Below are 24,953 nucleotides of genomic sequence, written 5' to 3'. Positions count from 1 at the left end.
GTGATATTGCTTTTCATTATCATGTGATTTGCTAGTGGATTACGAACTTGGGATGCTTCTTGTCAACTACCCATTAGGCTAGATGATAACATGACATATAAGTATGGGAAAGATACGGCAATGAATATCCCCTTTGTTTCTTGCAAAAAGCAACCCAAGATGCTAATCCAACCACCAGTTACTCAAATTCTATTGACAAACTTAGTACAACATTGTAGGAAACGTGATGGTGGAAAAATCCCAAGATACCATAGGGTACACGCATTTGTATCATGAGAGGAATCAAGTGTGGTGTGTTATATGCCACCAAAATCACATAAGCATTGAGTGTCCTCAATGCTATATGACACCAAAATCATATAAACATTGAGTGTCCTCAACTAAGGTAAAGACCTGGAATGTATAACTATACATGCTATGTTTGATGGGGTAACCATGATCTATGATACTAATCAATGTCGTTATCCTTGTGTTGATAATGCCCTCTCTTACCAACAAAGGCCTCCACGTACTCTATCTGCACCTCCAAGACTAGCCACAGTTGTAAATCTAGCTTAGATTTAGTAGTGCAACTAACACTTCCCCTTGGTGTCCCACTCCACAAATCTAAGAGCACTTTCTTGCTCTCACCAATTTTTCAGCAGGTGTTATATTTGCACACTCCCCTACACTCACACGAACGTAACATGCCTTTGCCATGGACACAACTCAACACACATACATGCCTCTTTTGGGCAAGTATGCCCCTTGGTGTTATATTTGCACACTCCCCTACACTCACACCAACGTAACATGCCTTGTGTGTCCCATGGACATGTGGAGTGGGCTCCACAAGGTCCCATGCTTCCGCATGACTACCAAAAACACCAAGATACCTCCACTTGGCATCTTCGTACCAATATGACTCACTACATTTTTTTATCAAATGCATGTGAACCACCGCTTATTGAGGTCTTTTTACACCAACCAGAGGCTCTTTGTGTGGGCATTAACAAGAGCGATCTTAAGGCTCTTTAAAACCTTATCTTTTATCTCTGTCTGGTGACCGGGCGACTGTCTCAGACTTCCGTTTGTAGACCTGCATAACCTACCCTTGCAGGTGCTTCTAATCACTTGGACCTCATCGACTTTTCGAACAGGAAGAAATCGCACAGTGTATTTGTTCTTGAGCGTAGATGAGAGAGGGGATCTCATAAGCACACGCATCACACTGGAAGGGTCCGTAGTACAGTGGGCCTTCATCGACGTGCGCCTGGAACGCCTCAGCTGGATTGTGGAACCATTGATACTTTCAAGCATAATTCTCCACCTGAATCAAGAACTGCCGGGCTTGTCAACAGGATTGGCTTGGCGCAAACCTGCAGGCGCAGCCCTGCGTAAATCTATTATTTCTTATTCTTCTCTCGGTAGATTTATCTTGGATGCTTTGCTTGTTGTCGCTCCATGTGGGTGTCATCTCTAGTACAGGGGTTGTGTGAGATCTTTTTCTTCTCCTCCAGGCTGTTGCTCTAGCCACTAAATGGTATAAGGTCCTTTTTTCTTGAGCTTCTTGTTGCTCCCTCTTTCTTTGGATAGCTGCTCACTTGTGTGAACGTCCTCGAGTCTTCCTTCCATTTCAAACAAGGCATAAGTGGTTGACATGAAAGGCTGCCTGCTTAGGCATGAACTGAATTGTTAACATGCTGAGCATTCATTCTTGCATTACAACCTTAAATTCTACCTTCAACTTTCCTCAATCTTCAACCAGAGCTCATCATGTGCATGCTTCTTCCCTTTGCATGCCAAATCTTCAAGGGTGCTCTTCATATGTTTCTTTTGAGAAACTATAGATGCAAAACCAACATGAAAGTATCCAATGAGGTGATAGCTCAAGTGGTGAATAGGACCAAGAGGTCTAGGATTCAAAATCCCCCTTGGTGCTTCCTCAATGCATCACCTACCAGCAGATAATTAAGTGCTTATGGCAAGTGCCCGCCTACGGGTAGTGAAAAATCAGTAACTATGGGAAGACCTTGGACCCTAAGGCCAATTGGAAAAAGGGAAAAAAAAAACCCAACGTGAAAGCCTTTAATGGCCTCCACACCACTTTACTCTATCTTTCATAAGCAAACTTAACCAACACACCTCTCTTTTTGGTGTGCTCAAGGAGGGTTGCATCCTTAGCCCACAACCACTTATCCCAAACAAGCTTGCACCTCTTCACATTCCTTGCCAAATACAAAGAACATGGAAATCACACATGCCATCACATAGCATCCCTTTCCACATTGAGCATAATTTATCCTCAAACCAACTCTATATGGTGCAAAAAAAAAAAATCGTAATCTGACTTTTCTTGAGGTAATCTTCATTGTTGACAATGTAGACTCCAAACTCTTCAATTGTTGAAATCTTCATTTGTTTACACCATGGGCAGCTTTAAGAAACCTCCAATCCTGCCATTGACCTATTGACCTATTGACCAAGGCAATCTCACAAATAATCTCTCTAAGATAATGATTGTGCTGATTTTCCAAAATCAAAGAACAAATTGCATTTAAAAAAACCCTAATCAAATGAACCAATTTGCAAATCTACTCTACACTCTACCAAATCCTAAGAACCTTGCATGGCTCTAATACCATGTTGAGAATCTAAAGGTGCAAGGGAGAGGCTCGGTAGAGTGTTGTACATAATGAGAGAGATCCAATTAGGGAGGCTCATAATAATCAAGGTAATCTATGACTAAATAAGTGGACACCAATAAGCACACTCAACAATAATGTATTGCAATAGCTTGTGTCAAGCATACAAAGTGAGAGGCTTCGAATATAGATAGCCTCAAACCCAATATCTTTGACATGTGGCACTCTTACCCTTTCCACCTTTAATGTGTTCCTCTACACTCCCCCTCGATCACATATATTTGTGATACCATATTTTCTAACAATCTAATTTACAACCTGCAATTATACATACTAAAATTATATGTACTGAAGTTGTACGTGTTAAAATCGTATGCCATGGGATTGTACGTGTTATTCAATATTATCAAGTAGGTCTTTGTCTGCAAGAGGTAAACCTATGTCAATACTAAAAACCTTCTCACTTCAAGATTGCATACCAATCCAATCATGCATCGACATATGTACTAAATGCTATTATACCAAATCCAATCGTACACATACCAAATGATTTTGCATGAATGCCAAATCTAATCATACACCCCGGAATTATAAGTAGTAAATTATATATGCTGTAGTTGTACGTGTTGAAGTCTTACACCATGGAATTGTACGTGTTACTCCAGTACAATAAATAGTCACTCTCTAAGTAAGAGACACAAGAAAAACCTAATCTCTCTCTCTCTCTCTCTCTCTCTCTCTCTCTCTCACATACACACACACACAAGTTGACCCAACAGTTTTCAATCATGCAAAAGAGTTTCCCACATAATATCGAGAGTTCACTTACATAGCAAGTCGAGTGTTCACACTATGGCCGATTAAAATAGAAAAGAAGAGTTATAGTAGTCTAATAACCTGATAGTTGATTGGCCTCAAAACTATTGAGCGTGAAGCATGTACAACACGTTATCTAATATTTGGTTAAAATTGGTCTTCTGGATCAGCCTACTGACGACTCCTTGGGTGTACTCTCAAATACAATAATATTTCCCATGAAGGCATGAACCCTGGATATCAAAGATATCTGGAATCTTGCTGAAGTGGTTAATTATGGTTCTTATTAATGGATTCAAGCCAAGCCAATTCAATAGCATCAAAGGTGATCTCTTGGACTCAAAAAAGTGTGAGCCACCACTCCTACAAGATATTTGTGGTAACAAGTCATTCAAAATGACTTGGCAGTGGCGGCAACTCCTCGTCTTGGGTTATTGCAAGTCATTCAAAATGGCTCGACAGTAGCAGCAACTCCTCGTCTTGGGTTATTGCATCCTTGCTTGGTTGTTTGCAAGTACCTTTAGGTGTTCACAACCTAACCACATCTAAGGCATCCAAGGGCAACAATTAAGTTTATAGATGTACTCTCATTCTGAAGCATTTCGCATGCAACACCTAAAAATAGTCACCTGGAAGAAAAAAATGAGATTTACTTACAAAGAAGAGATTATATTACTATGCACATAATGGCCACACAAGTGTGCGCACACGTGAAATTTGTTATTTCAGACACGCGACCACTAAAAGGGCTTGCTTACAAGCTCTCAACATTGCGTAAAAACACTTTCTAAAATCCTAAAAATCATGAATCTTGACATCCCATAGTACGGATCAAACCTTTTGCATGGTCTTCTGATTACTTAACTGAGTAATAAAGTATTCTTGCTTGCGCAAAGGCCAGAAATCTACGAAATCGGGCAGCTATTACACCATATTTAGGCATATATTAGGTCATGTGAGGCATCCTTGTCATTTCTATAGAGGCAAACTGGGACTCGGAATGTTCATCATAAACATCAACTTCGGAACCTAAATCTTATTGAGATAATTTGAGATCCAAAAAGTAACAACAATCACAACTAGATGTAAGAGCAAGCTATATTCCACCAACAGAGTTAAGATCTTTGTATATGAATTGGTGGAAATCTTGAATGTCTTAACAGTGAGACATGGTTTACAAAGAATAATAGAGCAAGTGTCAAGAGGCAATTAAACATTTAGCCCGAAAATATAAGACCTCAAACTCAACCCTTCAAAAACAAACACCTTATAAATAGGAAGGACTGCCATTCCACAATCTCCACTAGAGGTAAGAACAAGCTATATTCCACAAACAAAGTAGAGATCTTCATATATGAATTCATGGAAATATTGACTGTCAAGGACAATATCTATATGACGTCTCACTTGACAGTGCTTGACAGTGAGACATGAATAATAGAGAGTGTTAATAAGAGGCAATTAAACATTTAGCCCTAAAACATAAGACCTCAAACTTAAAAATTCAACCCTCCAAAAAACAAACACACCTTATAAATAGCAACCCAAGGGAGGGACTGCCACCGCCTGCCTTTCTTGTGCTCTAAGAAGACGTGCACAGATATTCAAATGGACCATCCCGTTCCCCAGGTTCCAAATTTTCTGCTACTAGTGTGATGATTGATCTGATTGACCAAAGCGGTTTGCGGTTTAAGAGGTAGTCCATCTTGATCATTGAGCTCACTGCCAAATCGTTGAGCTCTCTGCCAATTTAGAGCAAACTGTGCCTGATCCTGAAGGTAACCAAAACTCCATACTGTTCAAGTACAAGCAAGGCTTGTATCTGATGTTTGAAAACCAGTAATATAGACAAGCCTGAGAGTATGAGCTGCCCAAAACCAGAATTGGTATGATCTTTAAGGGTGGGCAATGCCAAGAGTTACAGGGCAAGATGTACCCCTGGTCCTGATGAAGGAGAGAGTGATACCGCTGAGTACACTCAGGACCAATATAGCATGTTCTCGGACATTCAATGGCAAGAATAGAGAAAAGTTCAAGGAGAACAAAATTCTGCTCAAATTCTCAAAAGTTTTGAGGATCTATTACTAAAATAAATCCTGATCAGTGAAAGAACCCAAGAGCCTTTGAATCTGGAATAGCAGTACTCCGCTTGAAAGACCAAACACAGCTTATAAAGCTTCATACAAACTTGCAAACCCTGTATTCCCATGTGAAAGGACAAACACTGCTCAGAGCTTCAAAACAGACTTGCAAAGCCTTTACCAGACATTGCTTATATGTTCTAGGATTGCCGAGTCGTGCACTTAAGAAACTTGCATAGCCTCAGCATGGTAATCTTCTAGCTCAGCATCTAAATCTGCTGCAGACTTGTCTGATCCTCTGCCTCCTCGTCCTCTCCCACGGCCTCTCCTAGATGGCCCACCGCGACCACGAGTACCCCTGCTTCAGATAAGACAAAGGATATCTCCCTCCCTCCCTCTCTCTCTCTCTCTCTCTCTCTCTCTCTCTCTCTCTCTCTGGAATTTTTGGGTATGTACCTGATGGAACTGCACACACAGAGAGACCTTGATGCAGCTACACTCAGGGAGGAAGGATCAACTACTCAGACCTCCATTACAGAATTTTTTAGCTCACAACACACACACTCAATCGAGGTGGCACCAAAGAAAGCAGATAGATAAATAGATCAGGACACAGAACTGCCATTTTACCTCATGGTACTGCCATTCAGCGGACCATAGTCGCCAGAGAGGGCAAAGTCTCCCTAGAGAGCCAAACAGCCGGCCCCCAGGGAATCCAGACCCTCTTCCACTTTAGTCTGAATTAGCAGGGTGGTGGATATGAACTTTGTTAATGAAGAGGGTGACAAATGATTTTCACTTTTGATTGCAACTGTTACAACCCTGTGTTTTTCCCTCTGGACAACAAGCAGGTGGGCACGGGCACGGGCACGGGCACGGGCCACACAATGTGGACAGGCATCAAGTTTGGGTATGAAAAGGAAAACCTATAATTGTGGCCAGCCCAAGTGTGAAAGGGGACAAAAAGGATTTTTAAAGTTATAAGGTTTTTAAACCTTTGATTGCTAAAAATATTATTATTATATTTTGAAAAGCATGCGTTTATTCTAACCTTTGCTTTTTAGCGTTTTTTTGAAAAAGCGCATCGTTTCTTTGAAGAGGGCGAAGGGTGGCGAGCCGTGAGGAGGTGGCCGTGTGGTGATCGCTGTGTGGGAAGGTGGCCGGATGATACGCAGGCACATCTCCTGGAGCGCTGCTACGCATGAGGTGCTGCTGTTGCCACCACATACTGTTGCTGCTGTGCATGGGTGCTGCTGCTGCTGCCGCCTGATGTGCTGCTGCCGCCATCTGCTGCTGATGCTGATGCTGCCGCTGCCGCTGCCGCTGCCCCTGCCCCTGCCCCTGCAGTTGGCCGCTGCTGCCGCCACAGGGTGATGTTGCTGCTACTGCCGTTGGTTGCTGCTGGGCGCTGTGCGCCTTTCCTGACTGCTCGCTTAGCTTGCAAGTGGCTTATGAGCGGAAAGTTTGGAATACCTGGCTCACACTAAATGGTCACCGAGGTGTTTGACACATTCCGATTGATTTGGAACGTGTGCTTGTCCCACTTGACATCAGGAAGAAACTTGTGAAACCACTGGATACCCAAAATTATGTCTACTCCTACAAGAGGGACAACCATAAAGTCACGCACAAACTCTATGCCCTGAATCACTAACTTAGCACCTAGAGCTTCATACTTGACGCTCGTTGTCATACCTATGCTAAAACCCTCAACCTGTTTGTCCACCGAAGTCAGCTCGAAACGGACACGCCTAGCGGCCTGTTCCGTGACCACATCCTCCGTGCTGCCGCTGTCAAACAAGACGACTCTCTGGCCACCTATGTAGCCAAAGGACTTGAGCAATTTGTTGCGCTCATACTCCTGGTCATGGGCGCCCTTCTGCTTATCTTCGAGCTCCCGACTAATAATTGCTCCAACTGAAGCACCGGGGTTTGAAGAACTAGGGTTAGCCGCTGGGATCTGTGTGGGAGCTGAGCTCACCACGGAAGCTGTGGAGGCGGCGGCGGCCTTTGGAGGCTTCTTCAGACAATCAGCAGTATGTCCTTTTGTATGACAAAAGAAACATCTACCTTCCTTGTACTGAGAAAGCTCCTCAGCACTCAACTTGCCACCTATCTTGCCTGTCTCCGCTTTTTGGTCTGGAGTAAGCTTAGACGCATTGTTCAAGTTCTTGGAGCCAGAGACTTCCGGGCTTTGTCCTGGGAAAGACCCCGTCTGGTTCTGGCTTTTGCCCCCCGAGGTGTTAACCTTGGGAGAAGCCGGCTGGGAAGTCTTAGACTTGCCACCATTGTGTTTCATTTCTGCACTCTGCGCAAGCGAGAGTGCGTCCTCAAAGGTGGCTGGCCTAAACATACGCATCTCCCATTGGATTTGCGTGTCCAGGCCATACAAAAACTTCCCTTTCTTGTCCGTATTAGATAAGCCTAATTGTAGACACAAGGTCGAAATTTTATTGGCAAACTGAAGGACTGGTTGCGCGTTCTGACGCGCTCCCCTGAACTCGTCTTCGAGTCGCTCAAGGTAGTGGGGCGGTAAAAACCGCTGCTTAAGGTCGCGGACGAACTCGTCCCACACATAAGCTGCCATACCTGCTCTGGTGTGGGCATGAGCCCACTGAGTCCACCAAGGAATGGCCTCACCTTCCAAGTACCAACTAGCTAAGATCACTTTGTCAGTATCTGTTTTCCTCACTGCAGCAAAGTAAGCTTCAAATTGATGTAACCATGAATAAAGAGTTGTGGGATCGAGTTTACCATTATACTTACTGAAATTCATTTTCTCGGAAAAATGATTCGAGAGCACCGCCGGTGTCAATCTGGCGTCCAAAGCTCTGAGGTAACGCTCGTGTTCCACGTGTCGCATGGCGTCGTCTTCTCGTTGTCGCATCTCCAATGCACGCATCTTAGCTAGTTGGTACTTGGAAAGTGAGGCCATTCCTTGGTGGACTCAATGGGCTCATACCCACACCAGAGAAGGTATGGCAGCTTATGTGTGGGACGAGTTCGTCCGCGACCTTAAGTAGCGGTTTTTACCGCCCCACTACCTTGAGCGACTCGAAGACAAGTTCAGGGGAGCGCGTCAGAACGCGCAACCAGTCCTTCAGTTTGCCAATAAAATTTCGACCTTGTGTCTGCAATTAGGCTTATCTGATACGGACAAGAAAGGGCAGTTTTTGTATGGCCTAGACACGCAAATCCAAGAGACGTGCGTATGTTTAGGCCAGCCACCTTTGAGGACGCACTCTCGCTTGCACAGAGTGCAGAAATGAAACACAATGGTGGCAAGCCCAAGACTTCCCAGCCGGCTTCTCCCAGGGCTAACACCTCGGGGGGCAAAAGCCAGAACCAGACGGGGTCTTCAAAAGCCAGAACCAGACGGGGTCTTCCCCAGGACAGAGCCCGGGAGCCTCTGTGTAACTCGCGGCGGCGGGTGCCCGGGGGACTAGGGCCTTTGACACACTTGTTGATACCATCAATGCATATTAAAACACTTAAACATAGCCACAGCCTTAACACATATCCATCATCACTTTGCATAAAACATAAAGCTGGACAAAACATCCACAAATGCTGAAAATGGAGCTTGCACACGTGACACCGCATAGAGGCCGGAATGGGCCGACCCCCCCCTTGGAGTATTTTATTACCCAAGGAGAATAATATCATGTACCAGCTTTGAGGGCCTTACTCTCCCCACGGGAGATGCCGGATTATCCATATACAAATGCCATAACACAGCCCAACACAAGGCAACTGAGCCGGAACATAGGCTGTAGAAATGCCGAGCCAACAAGATAATCCATATACCTCCGTGTGGATACTGATTCTTCCCCAAAAACCACGGGTCTTCATGCAATAGAAAGGGTACAGCAAGTACAACTCTCCATTCAGCCAGTACAGCAGGTACAATGGCTGGTACAGCCGGTACAGTGGCTGGTACAGCCGGTACGGTGGCTGGTACAGTCGGTAAGGTAAGTACAGAAGCTGGTACAGCAAGTACAGTGGCTGGTACAGCAAGTACAGTGGCTGGTACAGCCGGTATGGTGGCTGGTACAGCAAGTACAGCAAGTACAAATGCTGGTACAACACATACAATGGCTAGAAATCATAATAAATGATTGAATACCCTTGCCTTCAATAATTCTTCGCGATGGAAGCCTCCAAAACAGTCCCATACAGCCGGTATTCTTCATGGGCAGCCTTAAAGTGAGAGAGAAAGAGAGTAGCCATCATTAGAGAAGCCTTCAATGGTGGTAGAGGCTAGTGTGCAGCAAGAGAGCCTCCATTAATGAAGAGAGAGGGCTCCAATTTATAGATTTGGGCCTCCCATGAGCTAAAATGGCAAGAGAAGGCTACAATAACAAGTGGAGAGCCACACAATAGCTGAAGTGACAAGTGTGAGGCCACTTGTCTCACTTTGATTCATTTTCTAACAAGTGTCAGGCCACTTGTCTCACTTTGGTCCACCTCCTTGCCACATGTCCCAATCTAAGAGATGGGTCCTTCCATAAACTTTATCTCTAAAAATATCCCAACCGGTAGACATTCTGTCATAGGCACTTGGCCAACTCTTGGTATCTGCTTAATTCCAGATGTAATGACGCGAACAGAATTTCCATCGGAGTCGGGCCAAAAATAGCAACTCTCCTAAATTTTAGGAGTGTGGTCCTTTGTATTCTAGGATAATCCCCCATTCCCAAAGCTTGTACTTTCCAAATATTTAAACATCCTGGAGTCCACCAGACCCCTTTCAGACTGGGAAATGTCCAGGCTGGTGACACTCTGGCTCCAAGAACTCGAACAACGCGTCTAAGCTTACTCCAGACCAGAAAGCGGAGGCAGGCAAGACAGGTGGCAAGTTGAGTGCTGAGAAGCTTTCTCAGTACAAGGAGGAGGGTAAATGTTTCTTTTGTCATACAAAAGGACATACTTCTCGGGATTGTCCGAAGAAGCCTCCAAAGGCCGCCGCCGCCTCCACAGCTTCCGTGGTGAGCTCAGCTCCCACACAGATCCCAGCGGCTAACCCTGGTTCTTCAAACCCCGGTGCTTCAGTTGGAGCAATTATTAGCCGCGAGCTCGAAGATAAGCAGAAGGGCGCCCATGACTAGGAGTATGAGCGCAACGAATTGCTCAAGTCCTTTGGCTACATAGGTGGCCAAAGAGTCGTTGTCTTGTTTGACAGCGGCAACACGGAGGATGTGGTCACGAAACAGGCCGCTAGGTGTGCCCGTTTCGAGCTGACTTCGGTGAACAAGCAGGTTGAGGGTTTTAGCACAGGTATGACAACGAGCGTCAAGTATGAAGCTCTAGGTGCTAAGTTAGTGATTCAAGGCATAGAGTTTGTGCGTGACTTTATGGTTGCCCCTCTTGTAGGAGCAAACATAATTTTGGGTATCTAGTGGTTTCACAAGTTTCTTCCTGATGTCAAGTGGGACAAGCACACATTCCAAATCAATCGGAATCACCGGTGACCATTAAGTGTGAGCCAGGTATTCCAAACTTTCCGCTCATAAGCCACTTGCAGGCTAAGCGAGCAGTCAGGAAAGGCGCACAGTGTGCGATGATTTACATCCAGACAGCCCAGACGGTGGCCAGTGCTTCCGAGAAGTACTCGGTTCTCCATGAAAAGTTCCAGAAGATTTTTCTTCGGGACAGCCTCCCTCCCCAGCTCCCCCCGTCCAGACCGGAGGATCACAGGATTGACCTCCTCCCAAGCTCGGAACCCCCGAGCAAGTTTTCGTATCGCCTTTCTAAGGCAATGGAATCGGAGTTGGACCACCAGCTCCAAGAATTGTTGCAAGCTGGCTTCATTCGCCCCAACGTGTCGCCATTTGCAGCACCGATCTTGTTTGTCAAGAAGAAAGATGGGTCTTCCCGGTTGTGTGTCGATTATCGTGCACTCAACAAGTTGACTATCAAGAGCAGATTCCCGATGCCTCGAATTGACTATATTCTCGAGAGGCTGAATGGAGCAAAGGTGTTCTCAAAACTGGATTTAAACAGTGGGTACCACCAGGTACAGATTGTAGAGGGGGACATCCCCAAGACAGCCTTCCGTACAAAACGGGCCCACTATGAATTTGTGGTCATGCCATTTGGTTTGACGAACGCCCCAGCTACATTTAACCGCATGATGATGCGTGTTTTCCGGGAGTTGATTGGAGAGTGTGTGTTCATATTTCTGGACGACATACTCATATTTTCAGCTACAGTTAAGCAGCATGACATTGATGTGGAGAAAGTCCTTAAGTTGCTGGAAAGCAACGAGCTCTACGTCAATGAAAAGAAGTCAGAATTTTATCTCTTCCAAGTACATTACTTGGGATATATAATTAGTGCTGAAGGCATTCGACTTGATCCGGCTAAGGTGGCCGAGATTGTTAACTGGAAAGTACCACAGACATCTTATGACATTAGATCATTTGTGGGTATATGCCAGGCATATTCCACCCACATTGACAAGTTTTCTGATCTCTCGGCAGATCTCATCGATCTGCTAAAGGGAGTGAAAACAAGAAGGCAAAAGATTCGAATGACTCCACGAGCGTTGGAGGCATTCCAGAACCTCAAGGTGGCTTTGTCAGAAGCGCCTTGTTTAGCCCTTGCCTCGTGGAACGAACCATTTCAAGTGATCACCGATGCGAGTAACATCGCAATTGGAGGTGTATTGCAACAGTATGGTCATCCAGTAGCTTACATGTCTCGTAAGTTACTGCCCGCCGAAAAGAACTACGCAATCTATGATCGTGAACTCCTACAGGTATACAGGCCTTGAAACATTGGAAACATTTCCTGTATGGCCGTGACTTCGAGATTCACACTGACCATCAGGCATTGCGCTGGATTCAAACGATGCCAAGTGCACAGTGGAGTGATCGACAAATTTAAGCAGGAAGGAACAAGTATCTACGATTCAGACCACTAGATTTGACCTTGTTGGTACAGGACTAGAGGACATGAAGCACACATACGCGGATTCCGAGGAATTCAGTACTCAGTGGGAACAGGCATTGGATGCCACAGGACCATGCCACTTTCTGATACGCGATGGTTGGCTTTTCTACAAAGGCCGACTGTGTGTCATGAAGTCATTCAAGGCAGCTCTTCTCCATGATGCCCATGACACCATTACACGTGGTCACAGGGGCATGAATTCAACTCTGGAGAAATTAGAACGGCAATACTGACATTTGTCAAAAGGTAAAAGCTCCTCGTGGAAAGAAGATAGGGTTGTTACAGCCCTTGCCAATTCCTTAGGGTCCTTTCCAGGACATTTCGATGGACTTTGTCACAAATCTGCCTCCCAGTCCGAGTAAGCGTAATACGCAGTGCTTAACTATTGTTGATACGTTTAGCAAATTTGTTATGCTTATTCCTTGCAGGGCCAATGTGACCGCCAAGGAACAGTTATTCATTCGGCATTGGTATCCGATTGGCGGGATTCCTAGAACCATAGTGTCAGACCGAGATGCCAAGTTTACCAGTCATTTTTGGAGGGCATTGTTTGATAATTTTGGTACTAAGTTGAATTTTTCCAGTGCATTCCACCCACAGACAGATGGCCAGACAGAGATATACAACCAGTTGGCCTTTGATGTGCTGAAGTGTTATGTCCACAATCAGCAAGGTAAGTGGGAATCGTTTTTGCCTTTAGTTCAAGCTGTTTTGAATGACTCTTTTTCTTTAGCTATTGGCAGGACTCCATATGAGGCAGCGTTTGGAAGACCTTTCCAGTCGTTGTTAACCAAGACTTCGTCTTCAGTACCGAAGGCGAACAGAGTGACGGAGTCTTACCAGGAGATCCTAGAGTCAGTAAAAGACAGATTGGCTAAAGCGCAAGAGGCCTACACTCGACAGGCCAATAAAGACCGAAGGGATATGAAGTTTTCGGAAGGAGATTGGTGTATCTTCGGATTATGAAGCAAAGATTGAAGCAGGTGGACAAGCGATGCCCAAAGTTGTCTTTCAGGAGCTTCGGACCTTTTCCCATCCGAAAAAAGATTAATGAGGTGTCTATGCAGTTAAAGCTACCTCCGAGTTGGACTATGCACGATGTATTCATGTCAGTTGGTTAAAGCCATATGCAGGTCCACCCCCTTCAGAGGTCAAAGACGAAGCGGAACCAGACATTGTGGATGAAGCAGAAGTAATGGTTCCAGAACAGATCCTTCTGCACCGTTTCAAGCATGGCTCCGACCGAAGACTACGACAGTTCCTCACGAAGTTTCAGGACCCATAAACTCATGAAGCGGTATGGCTCGACAAAGAATTTTTCGAAGACTATCCAGCATTATTAACGGATTATTTGGAGGCTATGCAACTTCCGACAAGTTAAGCAGAAGGGGATGTCACGTGCATCCCGCACTTGGATGCCACGTAGACATTTCTATACAGAAGATGTAGGACCTGGGATGGTGAACTGGTCCCATGTGAGCCCAGTCCGGGACGAGTCAGCCAGGGATCCATCTCAGTCGTTCGAGGTCAGGTGTGCATTGTCCTGCACATGAGTCCAAGGTCAGGTGTGCACTGTCCTGCATGTGAAACAGTGCCAGTCCGCGTTGTGAGTCTCCCTCTAGAATGATGTCAGTGGTACTGTGTATCTGGTATGGTACCGGATACCAGATCACTGAGTAGATTATGTTTAGGACAAGGGGCCAACCCATAGGGCTACCCCGGAGCTTAGTATGGGCATGGGAATGTGTAAAACCATCCCCATGTGGGCCAAGAAGGCCCAAGCTAGACCCACCAACCATGGAAGGGCTGTAGTACAGTCCTAAGGCTAAAATAAGGCTATTTTCAGGAGGTTACAGCCTTCATAGGGCTGTAGGGCAAGTATGGGGCAGCCCATACAGGCTGCCCAACCCATGGATTGTGGGCAAAGACTATGCCCAGCCTTCTAGAAGCAAGTGCCTGCCTCCCCAGGCTGCTAGGGAATTTACGCAACATTTATTGGGATTTATTTGAGCATTTAATGCTGAAGATACTCAATCGTGGGAATATGCTGCTGGCCGCCTGCTCTTATGCTGGCCGATTGCCCCTGAAAGGTAGTATAAATAGGAGAGGTCCACAATCCCATAATTCATCTCAGTATTCACCAAGTGCTCAAGCCAATCAAGGGCCAGACAAGCCAAGGAGATTGCTAAGCAAAAGGGTGGACTTCTGAAGGTCAAGGGCAGGGATTTCCCAACCAAGAAAGGTCAAGAATTCTGTATTTGTTTTCAGATTTACATCATTCTAATAAAGCAAATACACCATCCGTGGTGGGGGCCCTACAGAGGGTAATTGGGACCCAATACTGTGTCCTCTCCATCTCTCTCTCTCTCTATTTTTTGCACTTCTCCTTTCAAGTGTTGTGCGTTAATTTCCGTCGCAAAAAGAGTGCTGAATTCTGAGTTTTGAAGTTACCGATCTTTCTCCGAAGCTTCCGCATATTACACCGTGTGGGAAGGTGGCCGGATGGTACGCACGCGCATCTCCTGGAGCGCTGCTTCGCATGAGGTGCTACTGCTGCCGCCACCATCTGCTGCTGCTGCAGCTGTGCATGGGCGCTGCTGCTGCTACCGCCTAATGTGCTGCTGCCGCCAGGTGTGCTGCTGCCGCCAGGTGCTGCTCATGCTGATGCTGCTGCTGCCGAAATCTGCTACAGTTGGCCGCTGCTGCCTGCTGTCGCTGCAATTGGCCACTGCTGCCTGCTGTTGCTGCCGCCACAGGGTGATGTTGCTGCTACTACCGTTGATTGCTGTAACTTGGTTGAACACAATGCTAATCAATACACTTAAATACACTAAGATTTGAAGGACACTTGCTCAAATACAAGAAGTAAATTGCTGAATTAACAAGAGGCACACAATGAGCCGGAACGGCCGACCCCTCCCTTGAGTAAATTGTATTACTATTGGAGAAATTCAATACATAGTTTCACGAGCATCCATTGCCAAATCCTCCATGCCAATGCATATGAAATTCAGCATTTAGAAAACAATGGTATGTCGATGTAGATCACCAAGGAGCTGCCTTGATGCCCGGCCCGACTTCAGTGCCCATATTCTCTACCACTGGCTCTATGTTCTACCAAGCAAGGTAGCAACATCTTCAAGAGCACATAGGACAAGAGAAATACTACACAGGGCGGCTAAACAAGGAGTCCTGCCCTTCTACTGAGTAAGTAATGACAATACATTGTCCAATTACCTTACCCGTCTTCATAGAAGTTGTTGCAAGCGGAAGCCTTCGCGTTGGAAGCTTTAGAAGTGTTGATATCTTCGATTTGCCGCAATCCTTCGCGACAAAAGTCTTCAAGAGGATGAAGGGAACCTTGGGAAAGCTTCCCCTATGGTTCAACTTGAGAAAGGAAGGCTGAAATTAGGGTTTTCAGTAAAAAGACCAGAAATTACATCAAAAATGAGAGCTGTTTTGCTGAATTTCAGCCATTGGGAGTGAGTAGGAGTGATTAGCACTTGGAAACACTCTTGGAAGCTTGGAAAACACCCTAGCAAGTTGGGTATGGCTATGGAGAGCTTGGAAATGGAGAGAAATGGTGGAAAAACAGAGTTTTCAGCCTCCAAAAATCCTCATGAAGAGAAAACACGAATTTCTCTTAATAAGTAAGTGAATTGGGGTCCAATCAGGTGAAGGGACACGGGGAGATGCCCATTTATGAGTAAAAGGGGAGGATCAGGTCCTGGACATTGAGTCTTGTCCGCCTCGGGACTTCAGTGAGTGTGAACTTGGAAGAGGTCATAATTTACAAGTGACTTTTGGGCGCTACACAGGGCGGCTAAACAAGGAGTCCTGCCCTTCTACTAAGTAAGTAATGACAATACATTGTCCAATTACCTTACCCGTCTTCATAGAAGTTGTTGCAAGCGGAAGCCTTCGCGTTGGAAGCTTTAGAAGTGTTGATATCTTCGATTTGCCACAATCCTTCGCGACAAAAGTCTTCAAGAGGATGAAGGGAACCTTGGGAAAGCTTCCCCTATGGTTCAACTTGAGAAAGGAAGGCTGAAATTAGGGTTTTCAGCAAAAAGACCAGAAATTACAGCAAAAATGAGAGCTGTTTTGCTGAATTTCAGTCATTGGGAGTGAGTAGGAGAGTGATTAGCACTTGGAAACACTCTTGGAAGCTTGGAAAACACCCTAGCAAGTTGGGTATGGCTATGGAGAGCTTGGAAATGGAGAGAAATGGTGGAAAAACAGAGTTTTCAGCCTCCAAAAATCCTCATGAAGAGAAAACACGAATTTCTCTTAATAAGTAAGTGAATTGGGGTCCAATCAGGTGAAGGGACACGGGGAGATGCCCATTTATGAGTAAAAGGGGAGGATCAAGTCTTGGACATTGAGTCTTGTCCGCCTCGGGACTTCAGTGAGTGTGAACTTGGAAGAGGTCATAATTTATAAGTGACTTTTGGGCGCCCAAACTTTAATGAAATGGTAGGCACTCACTTATAAATATTGGCTAAGTCCTAAGGGCTATTTGAGCCTAGATCGGGAAATACTTACCACCTGTTCACATGCCACACAACCATGTCAGCAAACAGTTTCACACGCACGGTTCACAGGCGGGCGTCCCCTTACACGGAACTACACATAGGTCATGCAGGCATGAAAACAGCATGCAATTTCATTTGCAGGCAAGCACATAAAGATGCTATGCAATGCAGCATTGGCATGAGCAATTTCCGTTCATGAAACCATATAAGACCAGGCGTTTCCAGGCAAGTATACGCAATACCAGACCCAGTGGAAAGCCAATCCTCCAGGCGTTTCCGGGCATGTACACAAAGGCACAAGTCCCAGCGGAAAGCCAAGTCCTCCAGGCGTTTCCGGGCATGTACACAAAGGCACAAGTCCCAGCGGAAAGCCAAGTCCTCCAGATATTTCGAGCATGATAACATCAAGTCCCAGCGGAATATCATATCCAACTATACAGCATGACACGTGTCAATCACCTGCATAGGCATATTCCATAAGCCATGGACACTAATCCAATATGTACATAGTGTGAAAGCAAGAGTGAACCATTCGGGTGGCCAAACGGTGACATTCCCCCCCCCCCCCCCCCCCCCGCTTCTAAACAGTTGTCCGCAACTGAAATGCATCCAAATATGTCTGAAGCACATGCGAGCAATCTTTGAAGAACTCTTCGTCTACCCATTTAGCATCAATGGGAAGATAGTTCTTAAACTTCACAAGGTAACGCCTCACAACTTTGCCTGCAGCAAGCTTGCGTTCCTTGTGATACACAATCTGCTCTGGTTGCAAGATCTCCTCAAGCTCATCCACTTGTGGTGGATCCTCAATGACCATGTCACTGGGCTCCGGCCCTAGATACTTTCGAAGGAGACTCACATGAAAAGCATTGTGTATGTGCCAATGACTAGGTAATGCCAATCTGAAAGCCACTTCATTGATCTTCTCGATCACTCGAAAAGGTCCATAGTACCTGGTTGCAAGCTTAGGATATGCACCCTCTTTGCCAGGCCTCTTTGCAAGTCTTGCTTTCTCAAATTTCAGCAATACCCAATCATTCTCTTTAACATCCAATTGCCTTCTATGCTTGTCGGCAGCCTTTTTATGCTTGTCTTGTGACCTTGCAATGGCTGTCCACACCTGAGCAAAAGCAATATCCAAGTCTCTTACATACTCATCAGCTGCAAATATCTCATCCTTTGTGCGAAGGATGGGTGGCAAAACCACCTTACCATAAACAATCTCAAACGGGGCCTTTCCCGTAGATGCATGCACCGTGTTGTTGTATGCAAATTCCACAAGCGGTAAGTACTTCTCCCAAGAAGACTTCTGATCCGCCACATAACATTTCAAGAGATCCAACACGGCTGAATTTGCAGCCTCACTTTGCCCATCCGTTTGAGGGTGATAAGCTGATGAGAAGCCCAATTTGGTGCCCATATTATCAAATAAGGCCCGCCAAAAGAGACTTATAGTCCTGGGATCTCTATCCCCCGCAATGGACTTCGGCATTCCATGATGTTTGAACACTTGTGCAAGATATATTTTAACCATATGCTCAGCTTTGATGGTCTTTTTGACCAGCAAGAAATGAGCTTGCTTGCTAAACCTGTCCACAATTGTCCAAATTGCATCATTACCCTGTTGGGTACATGGCAAGTCCATAATGAAATCCATTGTAATACTTTCCCATGGCTGCGTGGGAATAGGCAATGGCTGAAGCAAACCTGGTGCCTTTTGCCTATCAAATTTGACCTTTTGACAGGTGATACATGCACGTACATGTGCCTCTATGTCTGTCATGTGCACAGTTGGTATCTACCGTGTGCTATACGCATGCAAGACTAGTTTCGAGGCTTGGGGAAGCCTGGAACTAGGCAGGCTGATTGACGAGCTGAGTTAGGGTTATACTAACGGGCGGGCACCCAAGTATGGACGGGCGGGCGGCCAAGTGTGGACGCCCGATGACCGGCCAAGAGCCTATAAAAGGGTGGCCAAGGTTAGTTATTGTAATATAGAGAGTCTCGCGAGTTTATGAGAGCTCTATGGTCTTGGAGCCTGGATCTAGTGCAGACGTGCACCTGCTTTATGCAGCCAAGGCCGGCAGCAGTCTCGAGGCCCACGAGGGCAGCTTCGTGGCGGTATGGGACGTCGCGAGGAGGAGATTGGTCGGTACGTCGACCTAGTTAGCTCAGCTCGTGGCTCGGTGGGGACAGCCAAGACTGTGGGCTTGCCCACGGCTGTCATGGTTGGGAGGTGAGTCAGGCCTGCACCCCCTTTGCTGTTTGTTGTTCGTTTGTTTGCAGGATTCGAGTTTCGAACCAAGATCGATCACGAGGGAAGATCCGTGGGGATTTGACAGTGGTATCAGAGCATACCTCGTGAACGAGCAAGTCGGTAGGTAGTGAAGAAGAGGTCGAAGTACGGTATGTGTTAAAAAAGCTTGCTGTTTTTTCTGTACATACTGCAGTTTTCAGAGTTTTGTATGTGTTTTTTCTTCATCAAAGAACCCCATGTTGATGGGAGATGGTAGGTTGAATAGGGTTGATTGCTTTTGCAAAGAAGAGCCTGTTTTGTTGTGCAGTCGCATAACTTGCAGGGAGAGAAAACAGAAAAAAAAGAGCGAAAAAGCATGTTGATTTCGTTGCTTTTTTGAGCACGTGAGCGAAGGAGAGCAGCGTTTGAGAAGGTGGCATGTTGGCGGGATTTGCACGCTGGCATGTTGGCGGGATTTGCACGCTGGCAGGTTGGGACAGGTGTCGCTGGCGTTGGGCCATAGGCGGCTGCAGGCACCTTAGGCCTGCGCAGCCAGGCGGCCAAGGCAGCTTGCGCAGCCAGCCCAGGCAGCGCTGGAGCGCCTACGCCATGCAGCTAGGCTAGCGCAGCCAGCCCAGGCGGCGCCCAGCCAGGCCTTAGCGCAGGCGGCGCCCAGCCAGGCCTTAGCGCTCACGCCAGCAGGCTAGCGCCCAGGCAGGCCAGCGCCTAGACCAGCCCAGGCCGGCGCTCTAGCCATGATCCCTGGTCTATACAGGCGCAGGTGCAGGCGAAGGTTGGCGCAAGAAAGCACATGCGACGGCAGCTAGCACGCCGGCGGTCGAATCCAGGGGGGGATAAAAAAAAAAAAGAAGAAAAGCTACGTTTTTTTTAGCCTTCGTTTTTTTTAAGAATTTAAAACTTTCAAAGTTTTAAAAGATTCCTCCAAGGTTTCAAGGGTTCCAAAGGTTTCAAGATGTTTATTTTTTTTTTAAGAAAAGCAAATATATATATCCATATATATATATTAAAAAAATATATATATATATATATATTTATTCAAAAAAAAACACAAAAGCTAAAGCAAAAGCTAAGCCTAGCTTTTCGAGTTTTTTTTTGGCTTTTGGGAAACCTTTATAAACCCCTCTAGTGGGCTTCTTGCCACACATTTCTCGAGTTCTCAAGTTCTCGAGTTCTCAAGTTCTCAAGTTTTCAAGCTCTCAAGCTCTCAAGTTCGCTCGCACTTTTGTTGTGCAAAGACCAAATTTTCTCTCCACGTAACCTCTTCACGATGTCGACCCAAGAATCAGAGTTGGAGCCCCTCGTGGAACGCGAAGGCTTGCCGGCTACGGAAGGAACCGATGCCGATCTTTTTGACGAGTTTGTGTCAAAATCAGATTTCCAAGAGTTCAAAGTAGCTCTTGAAGCTTCTTCGTCGGAACGTCAGGCACAAATCGCAGCCCAGATGCAGGCTTTGCAGAACTCCATCGCTCTCTTGACCACTACCCTCTCTACTTTTTCGGGCATGGATACCTTGGCTTCAGCTTTAGGCCCCAATATTACTCCGGAACCGTTCGGGGGCGAGCAAAAGCAGAGAACCAAGGAGATCGTGGACACTTGGCTACATAAGTGGCAAGTTCACTTTCAGTTTCATCCATATGATGATGGAAAGAAGATACAGTTAGCAGCAGGTTTCCTGTCCGGCAAAGCTTTGCTTTGGTGGAAGGAATTGAACCCAAAGCCAACGACTTGGGCACAATTTGAAGATATTTTCAAGAAAGAATTCCTCAAGAAAGAGGATGATTACGATGTTGTTGCCCGGTTTTCAGCTTTGACCATGACCTCGCAGCACCTCACTTATGAGGTCTACCTCCAGAAGTTTCGTGACTTGCAGATGAAGGCTACAAAGATGGATCCCACTACTCTGTTGGGGTTTTTCGTAGCTGGTTTACCCGACTCGTACCGATTACAGGTTAAAAATAACAAATGTAAAACATTGGACGAGGCCATTCATTCAGCTCGTATCTATGATGATACGATGGTCTCTTCCAAGTCAAAACCCGTTACCGAGCAGGGGAACAAGCATAAAAGAAAGTTCTCCGCACCTATGGCTAACACGAATGAAGGCAAGTCTTCGGACCAACCTTCGAAGAGTTCAAGTTCGACACCAGCGAAGAAGAAACGACTCCTTAGGGCTTTGAAGCTCAAGAAAGAAGGACGTTGTTTTATCTGCGAAGAAAAAGGACACATGCGTAATGAGTGCCCGAAGCAAAAGGGTACCAAGTCAAACGCAGGACCCAAGCCAAAGGCAGCTAACCAGTTGTCTTTGACAGGTACGTCAATTACTGTACTTTCTCGCCCTAGTACTTGTTCTGATTGTCTGTTCAATTCTAAGGTATTTGGCATACATGATCTTCTCCGAGTTTATGGAGAAGTGAATGGCCATAAAATTCACATTCTTTTAGACCCTGGCAGTTCGCATAACTTTGTTAACTACAAACTTGTGCAGAAATTGAGTCTTGACACGACACTCAGCGACCATACCTATGAGGTACGTCTACCTGCGGGCAGACAAGTTTGGGATCGCAAAGTGGAGATGCTTCCAATCCAGATTCAGGACTACAAAGATACTCTGGAATGCTATGTCATGCATTTGGAAAATGTAGACTTGTTATTAGGGATTAAGTGGTTTAAGACTCTTGATGTCCAGATAGATTGGTCTAGTCATATTTTTTCTTTTCAGCATAGGGACACCAAGTATAGTATTTTAGGTGATTGTATCCATCCCTCTCAGGGACCTCTTGTAAATACAATTGATTTTGGAAATATAATGGATTCTTCTTTGTATACCGCTTTCCATTGTGTATTGATTCCACTTTCTTCTTTTCTCATCCCTTCCATGGATGTGAATGAATTAAGTGTGTTTGAAAGCAAAGAATTACAGAAGATACTTGATTCATTTCAAGATGTATTTCCTAAGGAATTGCCATCGGGTTTACCACCTGAACGGGCAGTAGATCATCGTATTGACTTGATCCCTGGTGCTCATCCTGTGAGTATTCCACCTTATAGGATGAGCCAAGCTGAGGAAGATGAGTTGGCTAAACAACTCGAAGATTACTTGAGGATGGGCCAGATCCGTCCAAGTAAATCACCTTGGGGTGCACCTGTGTTGCTTAGGAGAAAGAAGGACAATACTTGGAGAATGTGTATAGATTACAAAAGATTGAACAAGCTGACAATTAAGAACCGTTATCCTCTCCCTAGATCAGATGACCTAATTGACCGATTAGCAGGAGCGAAATATTTCTCGAAGATAGATTTGCGTACTGGCTATCACCAGATACGTATTCATGAAAGGCATGTCGAAAGAACCGCCTTTCGGACTAGGTATGGCCATTACGAGTTTCTCGTATTACCTTTTGGGTTAACCAATGCTCCAGCCACTTTCCAGCAAATGATGAACGATCTTTTTCGTGAACATTTGGGAAAATTTGTGGTGGTGTTCCTGGATGATATTTTGATATATAGCCGTACTCTTGAGGATCATGTCAGACACCTCACGATTGTCTTATCTATTTTAAGACAGAATCGACTATATGCCAAGATGAGTAAATGTGAGTTCTTTATGACCGACATCATTTACTTGGGACACAAGATCACTAGAGATGGATTGAGCATTGACTATGACCGAGTTCAGAAGGTTTTGGACTGGCCTATACCGCGAACAGTGAAACAACTTCGTTCTTTTCTCGGTTTTGTTGTTTTTCTTAGAAAATCTGTACGGGAGTACTCTCAGCTCACACTACCGATGACCGACTTATTGAAAGGTCGTGGACGTAAGTCCAATCAGCCTATCACTTGGAATAACGATTTGGATATGGCCTTCAGACTTTTGAAAGATAAAGTCAAGGAAGCACCTATCTTAGCATTGCCTGATCCTAGTCGGCCTTATGTTCTTGAAACTGATGCCAGTGACTATGCTATCGGGGCTGCTTTATTTCAAGATGGTATACCGGTTGCTTTTGAAAGTAAAAAGCTAGACGACACTCAATCTCGTTGGCCAACCCTTGAGAAGGAGCTTTATGCTGTGATTCATGCTCTCAAGGTTTGGAGACATTATTTATATGGCTCCAAGTTTGTGGTATTGACTGATCATCAGTCAATCAAGTATGTGTGTGATGCGGATGATTTGAGAGGCAGGAAAGCTCGTTGGGCAGAGTTAATGCAAGATTTTGATTTTGAGATCCGTTATCGGAAAGGGTCCATGAATAATATTGCAGATGCGCTTAGTCGGATTAGAGAGGTGAATTCTTTGTCGTTCACCGAGATTTCTACTGACTTATTTCAGTCATTGAGAGGGCTTTGCAGGACTGATAGTTATTTTGGTCCATTTTGGCAGAAGATCCAGGACGGGAGCTCATTGATTGACCAAGACTCGGTGACTGCGCAGTCTACTATTCAGGCTGCAGGAGGTCAGTGGATGATTCGGAATGGTTTACTATTCCGTAATGACAAAATTTGTGTACCACAGATCCCGGACATTAGGTCCAAGATTCTGAGGGAGTGTCACAACGCCCCTTCTGCTGGACACCCTGGAGTACACAGGACACTATCTTTAGTGAAACACACTTTTTATTGGCCGAAGATGAAAGGGTATGTGGAAGATTATGTTCTCAAGTGTCAGATTTGTCAGGCAAATAAAGCTGAACGCTTTAGACAGGCTGGGTTGTTGCATCCTTTGCAAATCCCAGGTAATAAATGGGAAAGTATTTCCATGGATTTTATTACCGGATTGCCAAGAACACATCAAGGCCATGATTCTATTTGGGTTGTGGTAGATCGCTTGACAAAGATGGCTAGATTTTTACCGACCCGGAAGACTATTACAGCTACGCAATTAGCTCGGCAGTTTATCGAGCAATTGTTTAGATTGTACGGGTTACCGCAGGACATAGTCAGTGATAGGGACTCTAAGTTTACAAGTGACTTTTGGAAACTTGTTTTCGAGAAGTTGGAAACAACTTTGAATTTGAGTTCCTCTGATCATCCTCAATCTGATGGCCAGACTGAAAGAGTGAATCAGATTTTGGAGGATATGCTTCGAGCATATGTATCCAAAAGACAAAGTTCATGGGAGGATTATCTTCCTATGTTAGAATTTGCATACAACAGTACTAAGCATACGAGTACAGGGTTTAGTCCTTTCATGCTTATGTATGGGTTTCAACCAAGATCACCTGTTACAGTAGGATTCTCAGGACTTCAGCATGATGCAGCACGTAATTTTTTGCAAGATATGCAAGAAATGTTACAAGTTGCGAAGGAATCTATTAGAAGTGCTCAAGACCGAGACAGGTTTTATTCTAATAGACATCGTTCACCTAGAGAGTTCTCTGAGGGAACGATGGTGTATTTGCGAGTTCCGAAAGATTCCGAGACTTTACGGACAGGTAGATCTCCGAAATTATCCCCTAGATACTGTGGACCATTTCATGTTACACGACGGATTGGTTCAGTTGCATATGAATTGGATTTACCTTCTCATGTGAAAGTTCATCCTGTATTTCATGTCAGTAGACTTAAGGAAGTACAGGGTGGAGCGGATCAGTTAGTTACTCCTCAAGAAATTATAGATGTCCAGGACATGACATTTATTCCGCACGAACCTGAAAAGATTCTTGGATTTCGTGAACGAAGATTGCGTCAT

At 45.3% G+C, this 24,953-nt stretch overlaps 1 protein-coding gene across 1 annotated transcript in view; it reads right to left on the bottom strand.

The window, feature by feature from the left end:
* Positions 1-4,765: 4,765 nt before the first annotated feature.
* Positions 4,766-24,953, bottom strand: part of LOC147637659 (THO complex subunit 4B-like) — a 31,622-nt gene continuing 11,434 nt past the window's right edge. The window contains exon 5 of the mRNA XM_086799486.1: positions 4,766-5,879. Within this exon, the coding sequence (XP_086655612.1) occupies positions 5,744-5,879 (136 nt within the window). The 3' untranslated portion in view covers positions 4,766-5,743. The remainder of the gene's footprint in view (positions 5,880-24,953) is intronic.

Source organism: Cibotium barometz, chromosome 6, assembly GCF_041138505.1.
Source record: "Cibotium barometz isolate CiBa-2024 chromosome 6, ASM4113850v1, whole genome shotgun sequence".
Lineage (NCBI taxonomy): Eukaryota > Viridiplantae > Streptophyta > Polypodiopsida > Cyatheales > Cibotiaceae > Cibotium > Cibotium barometz.
This window is presented reverse-complemented; position numbering and strand designations above follow the sequence as displayed.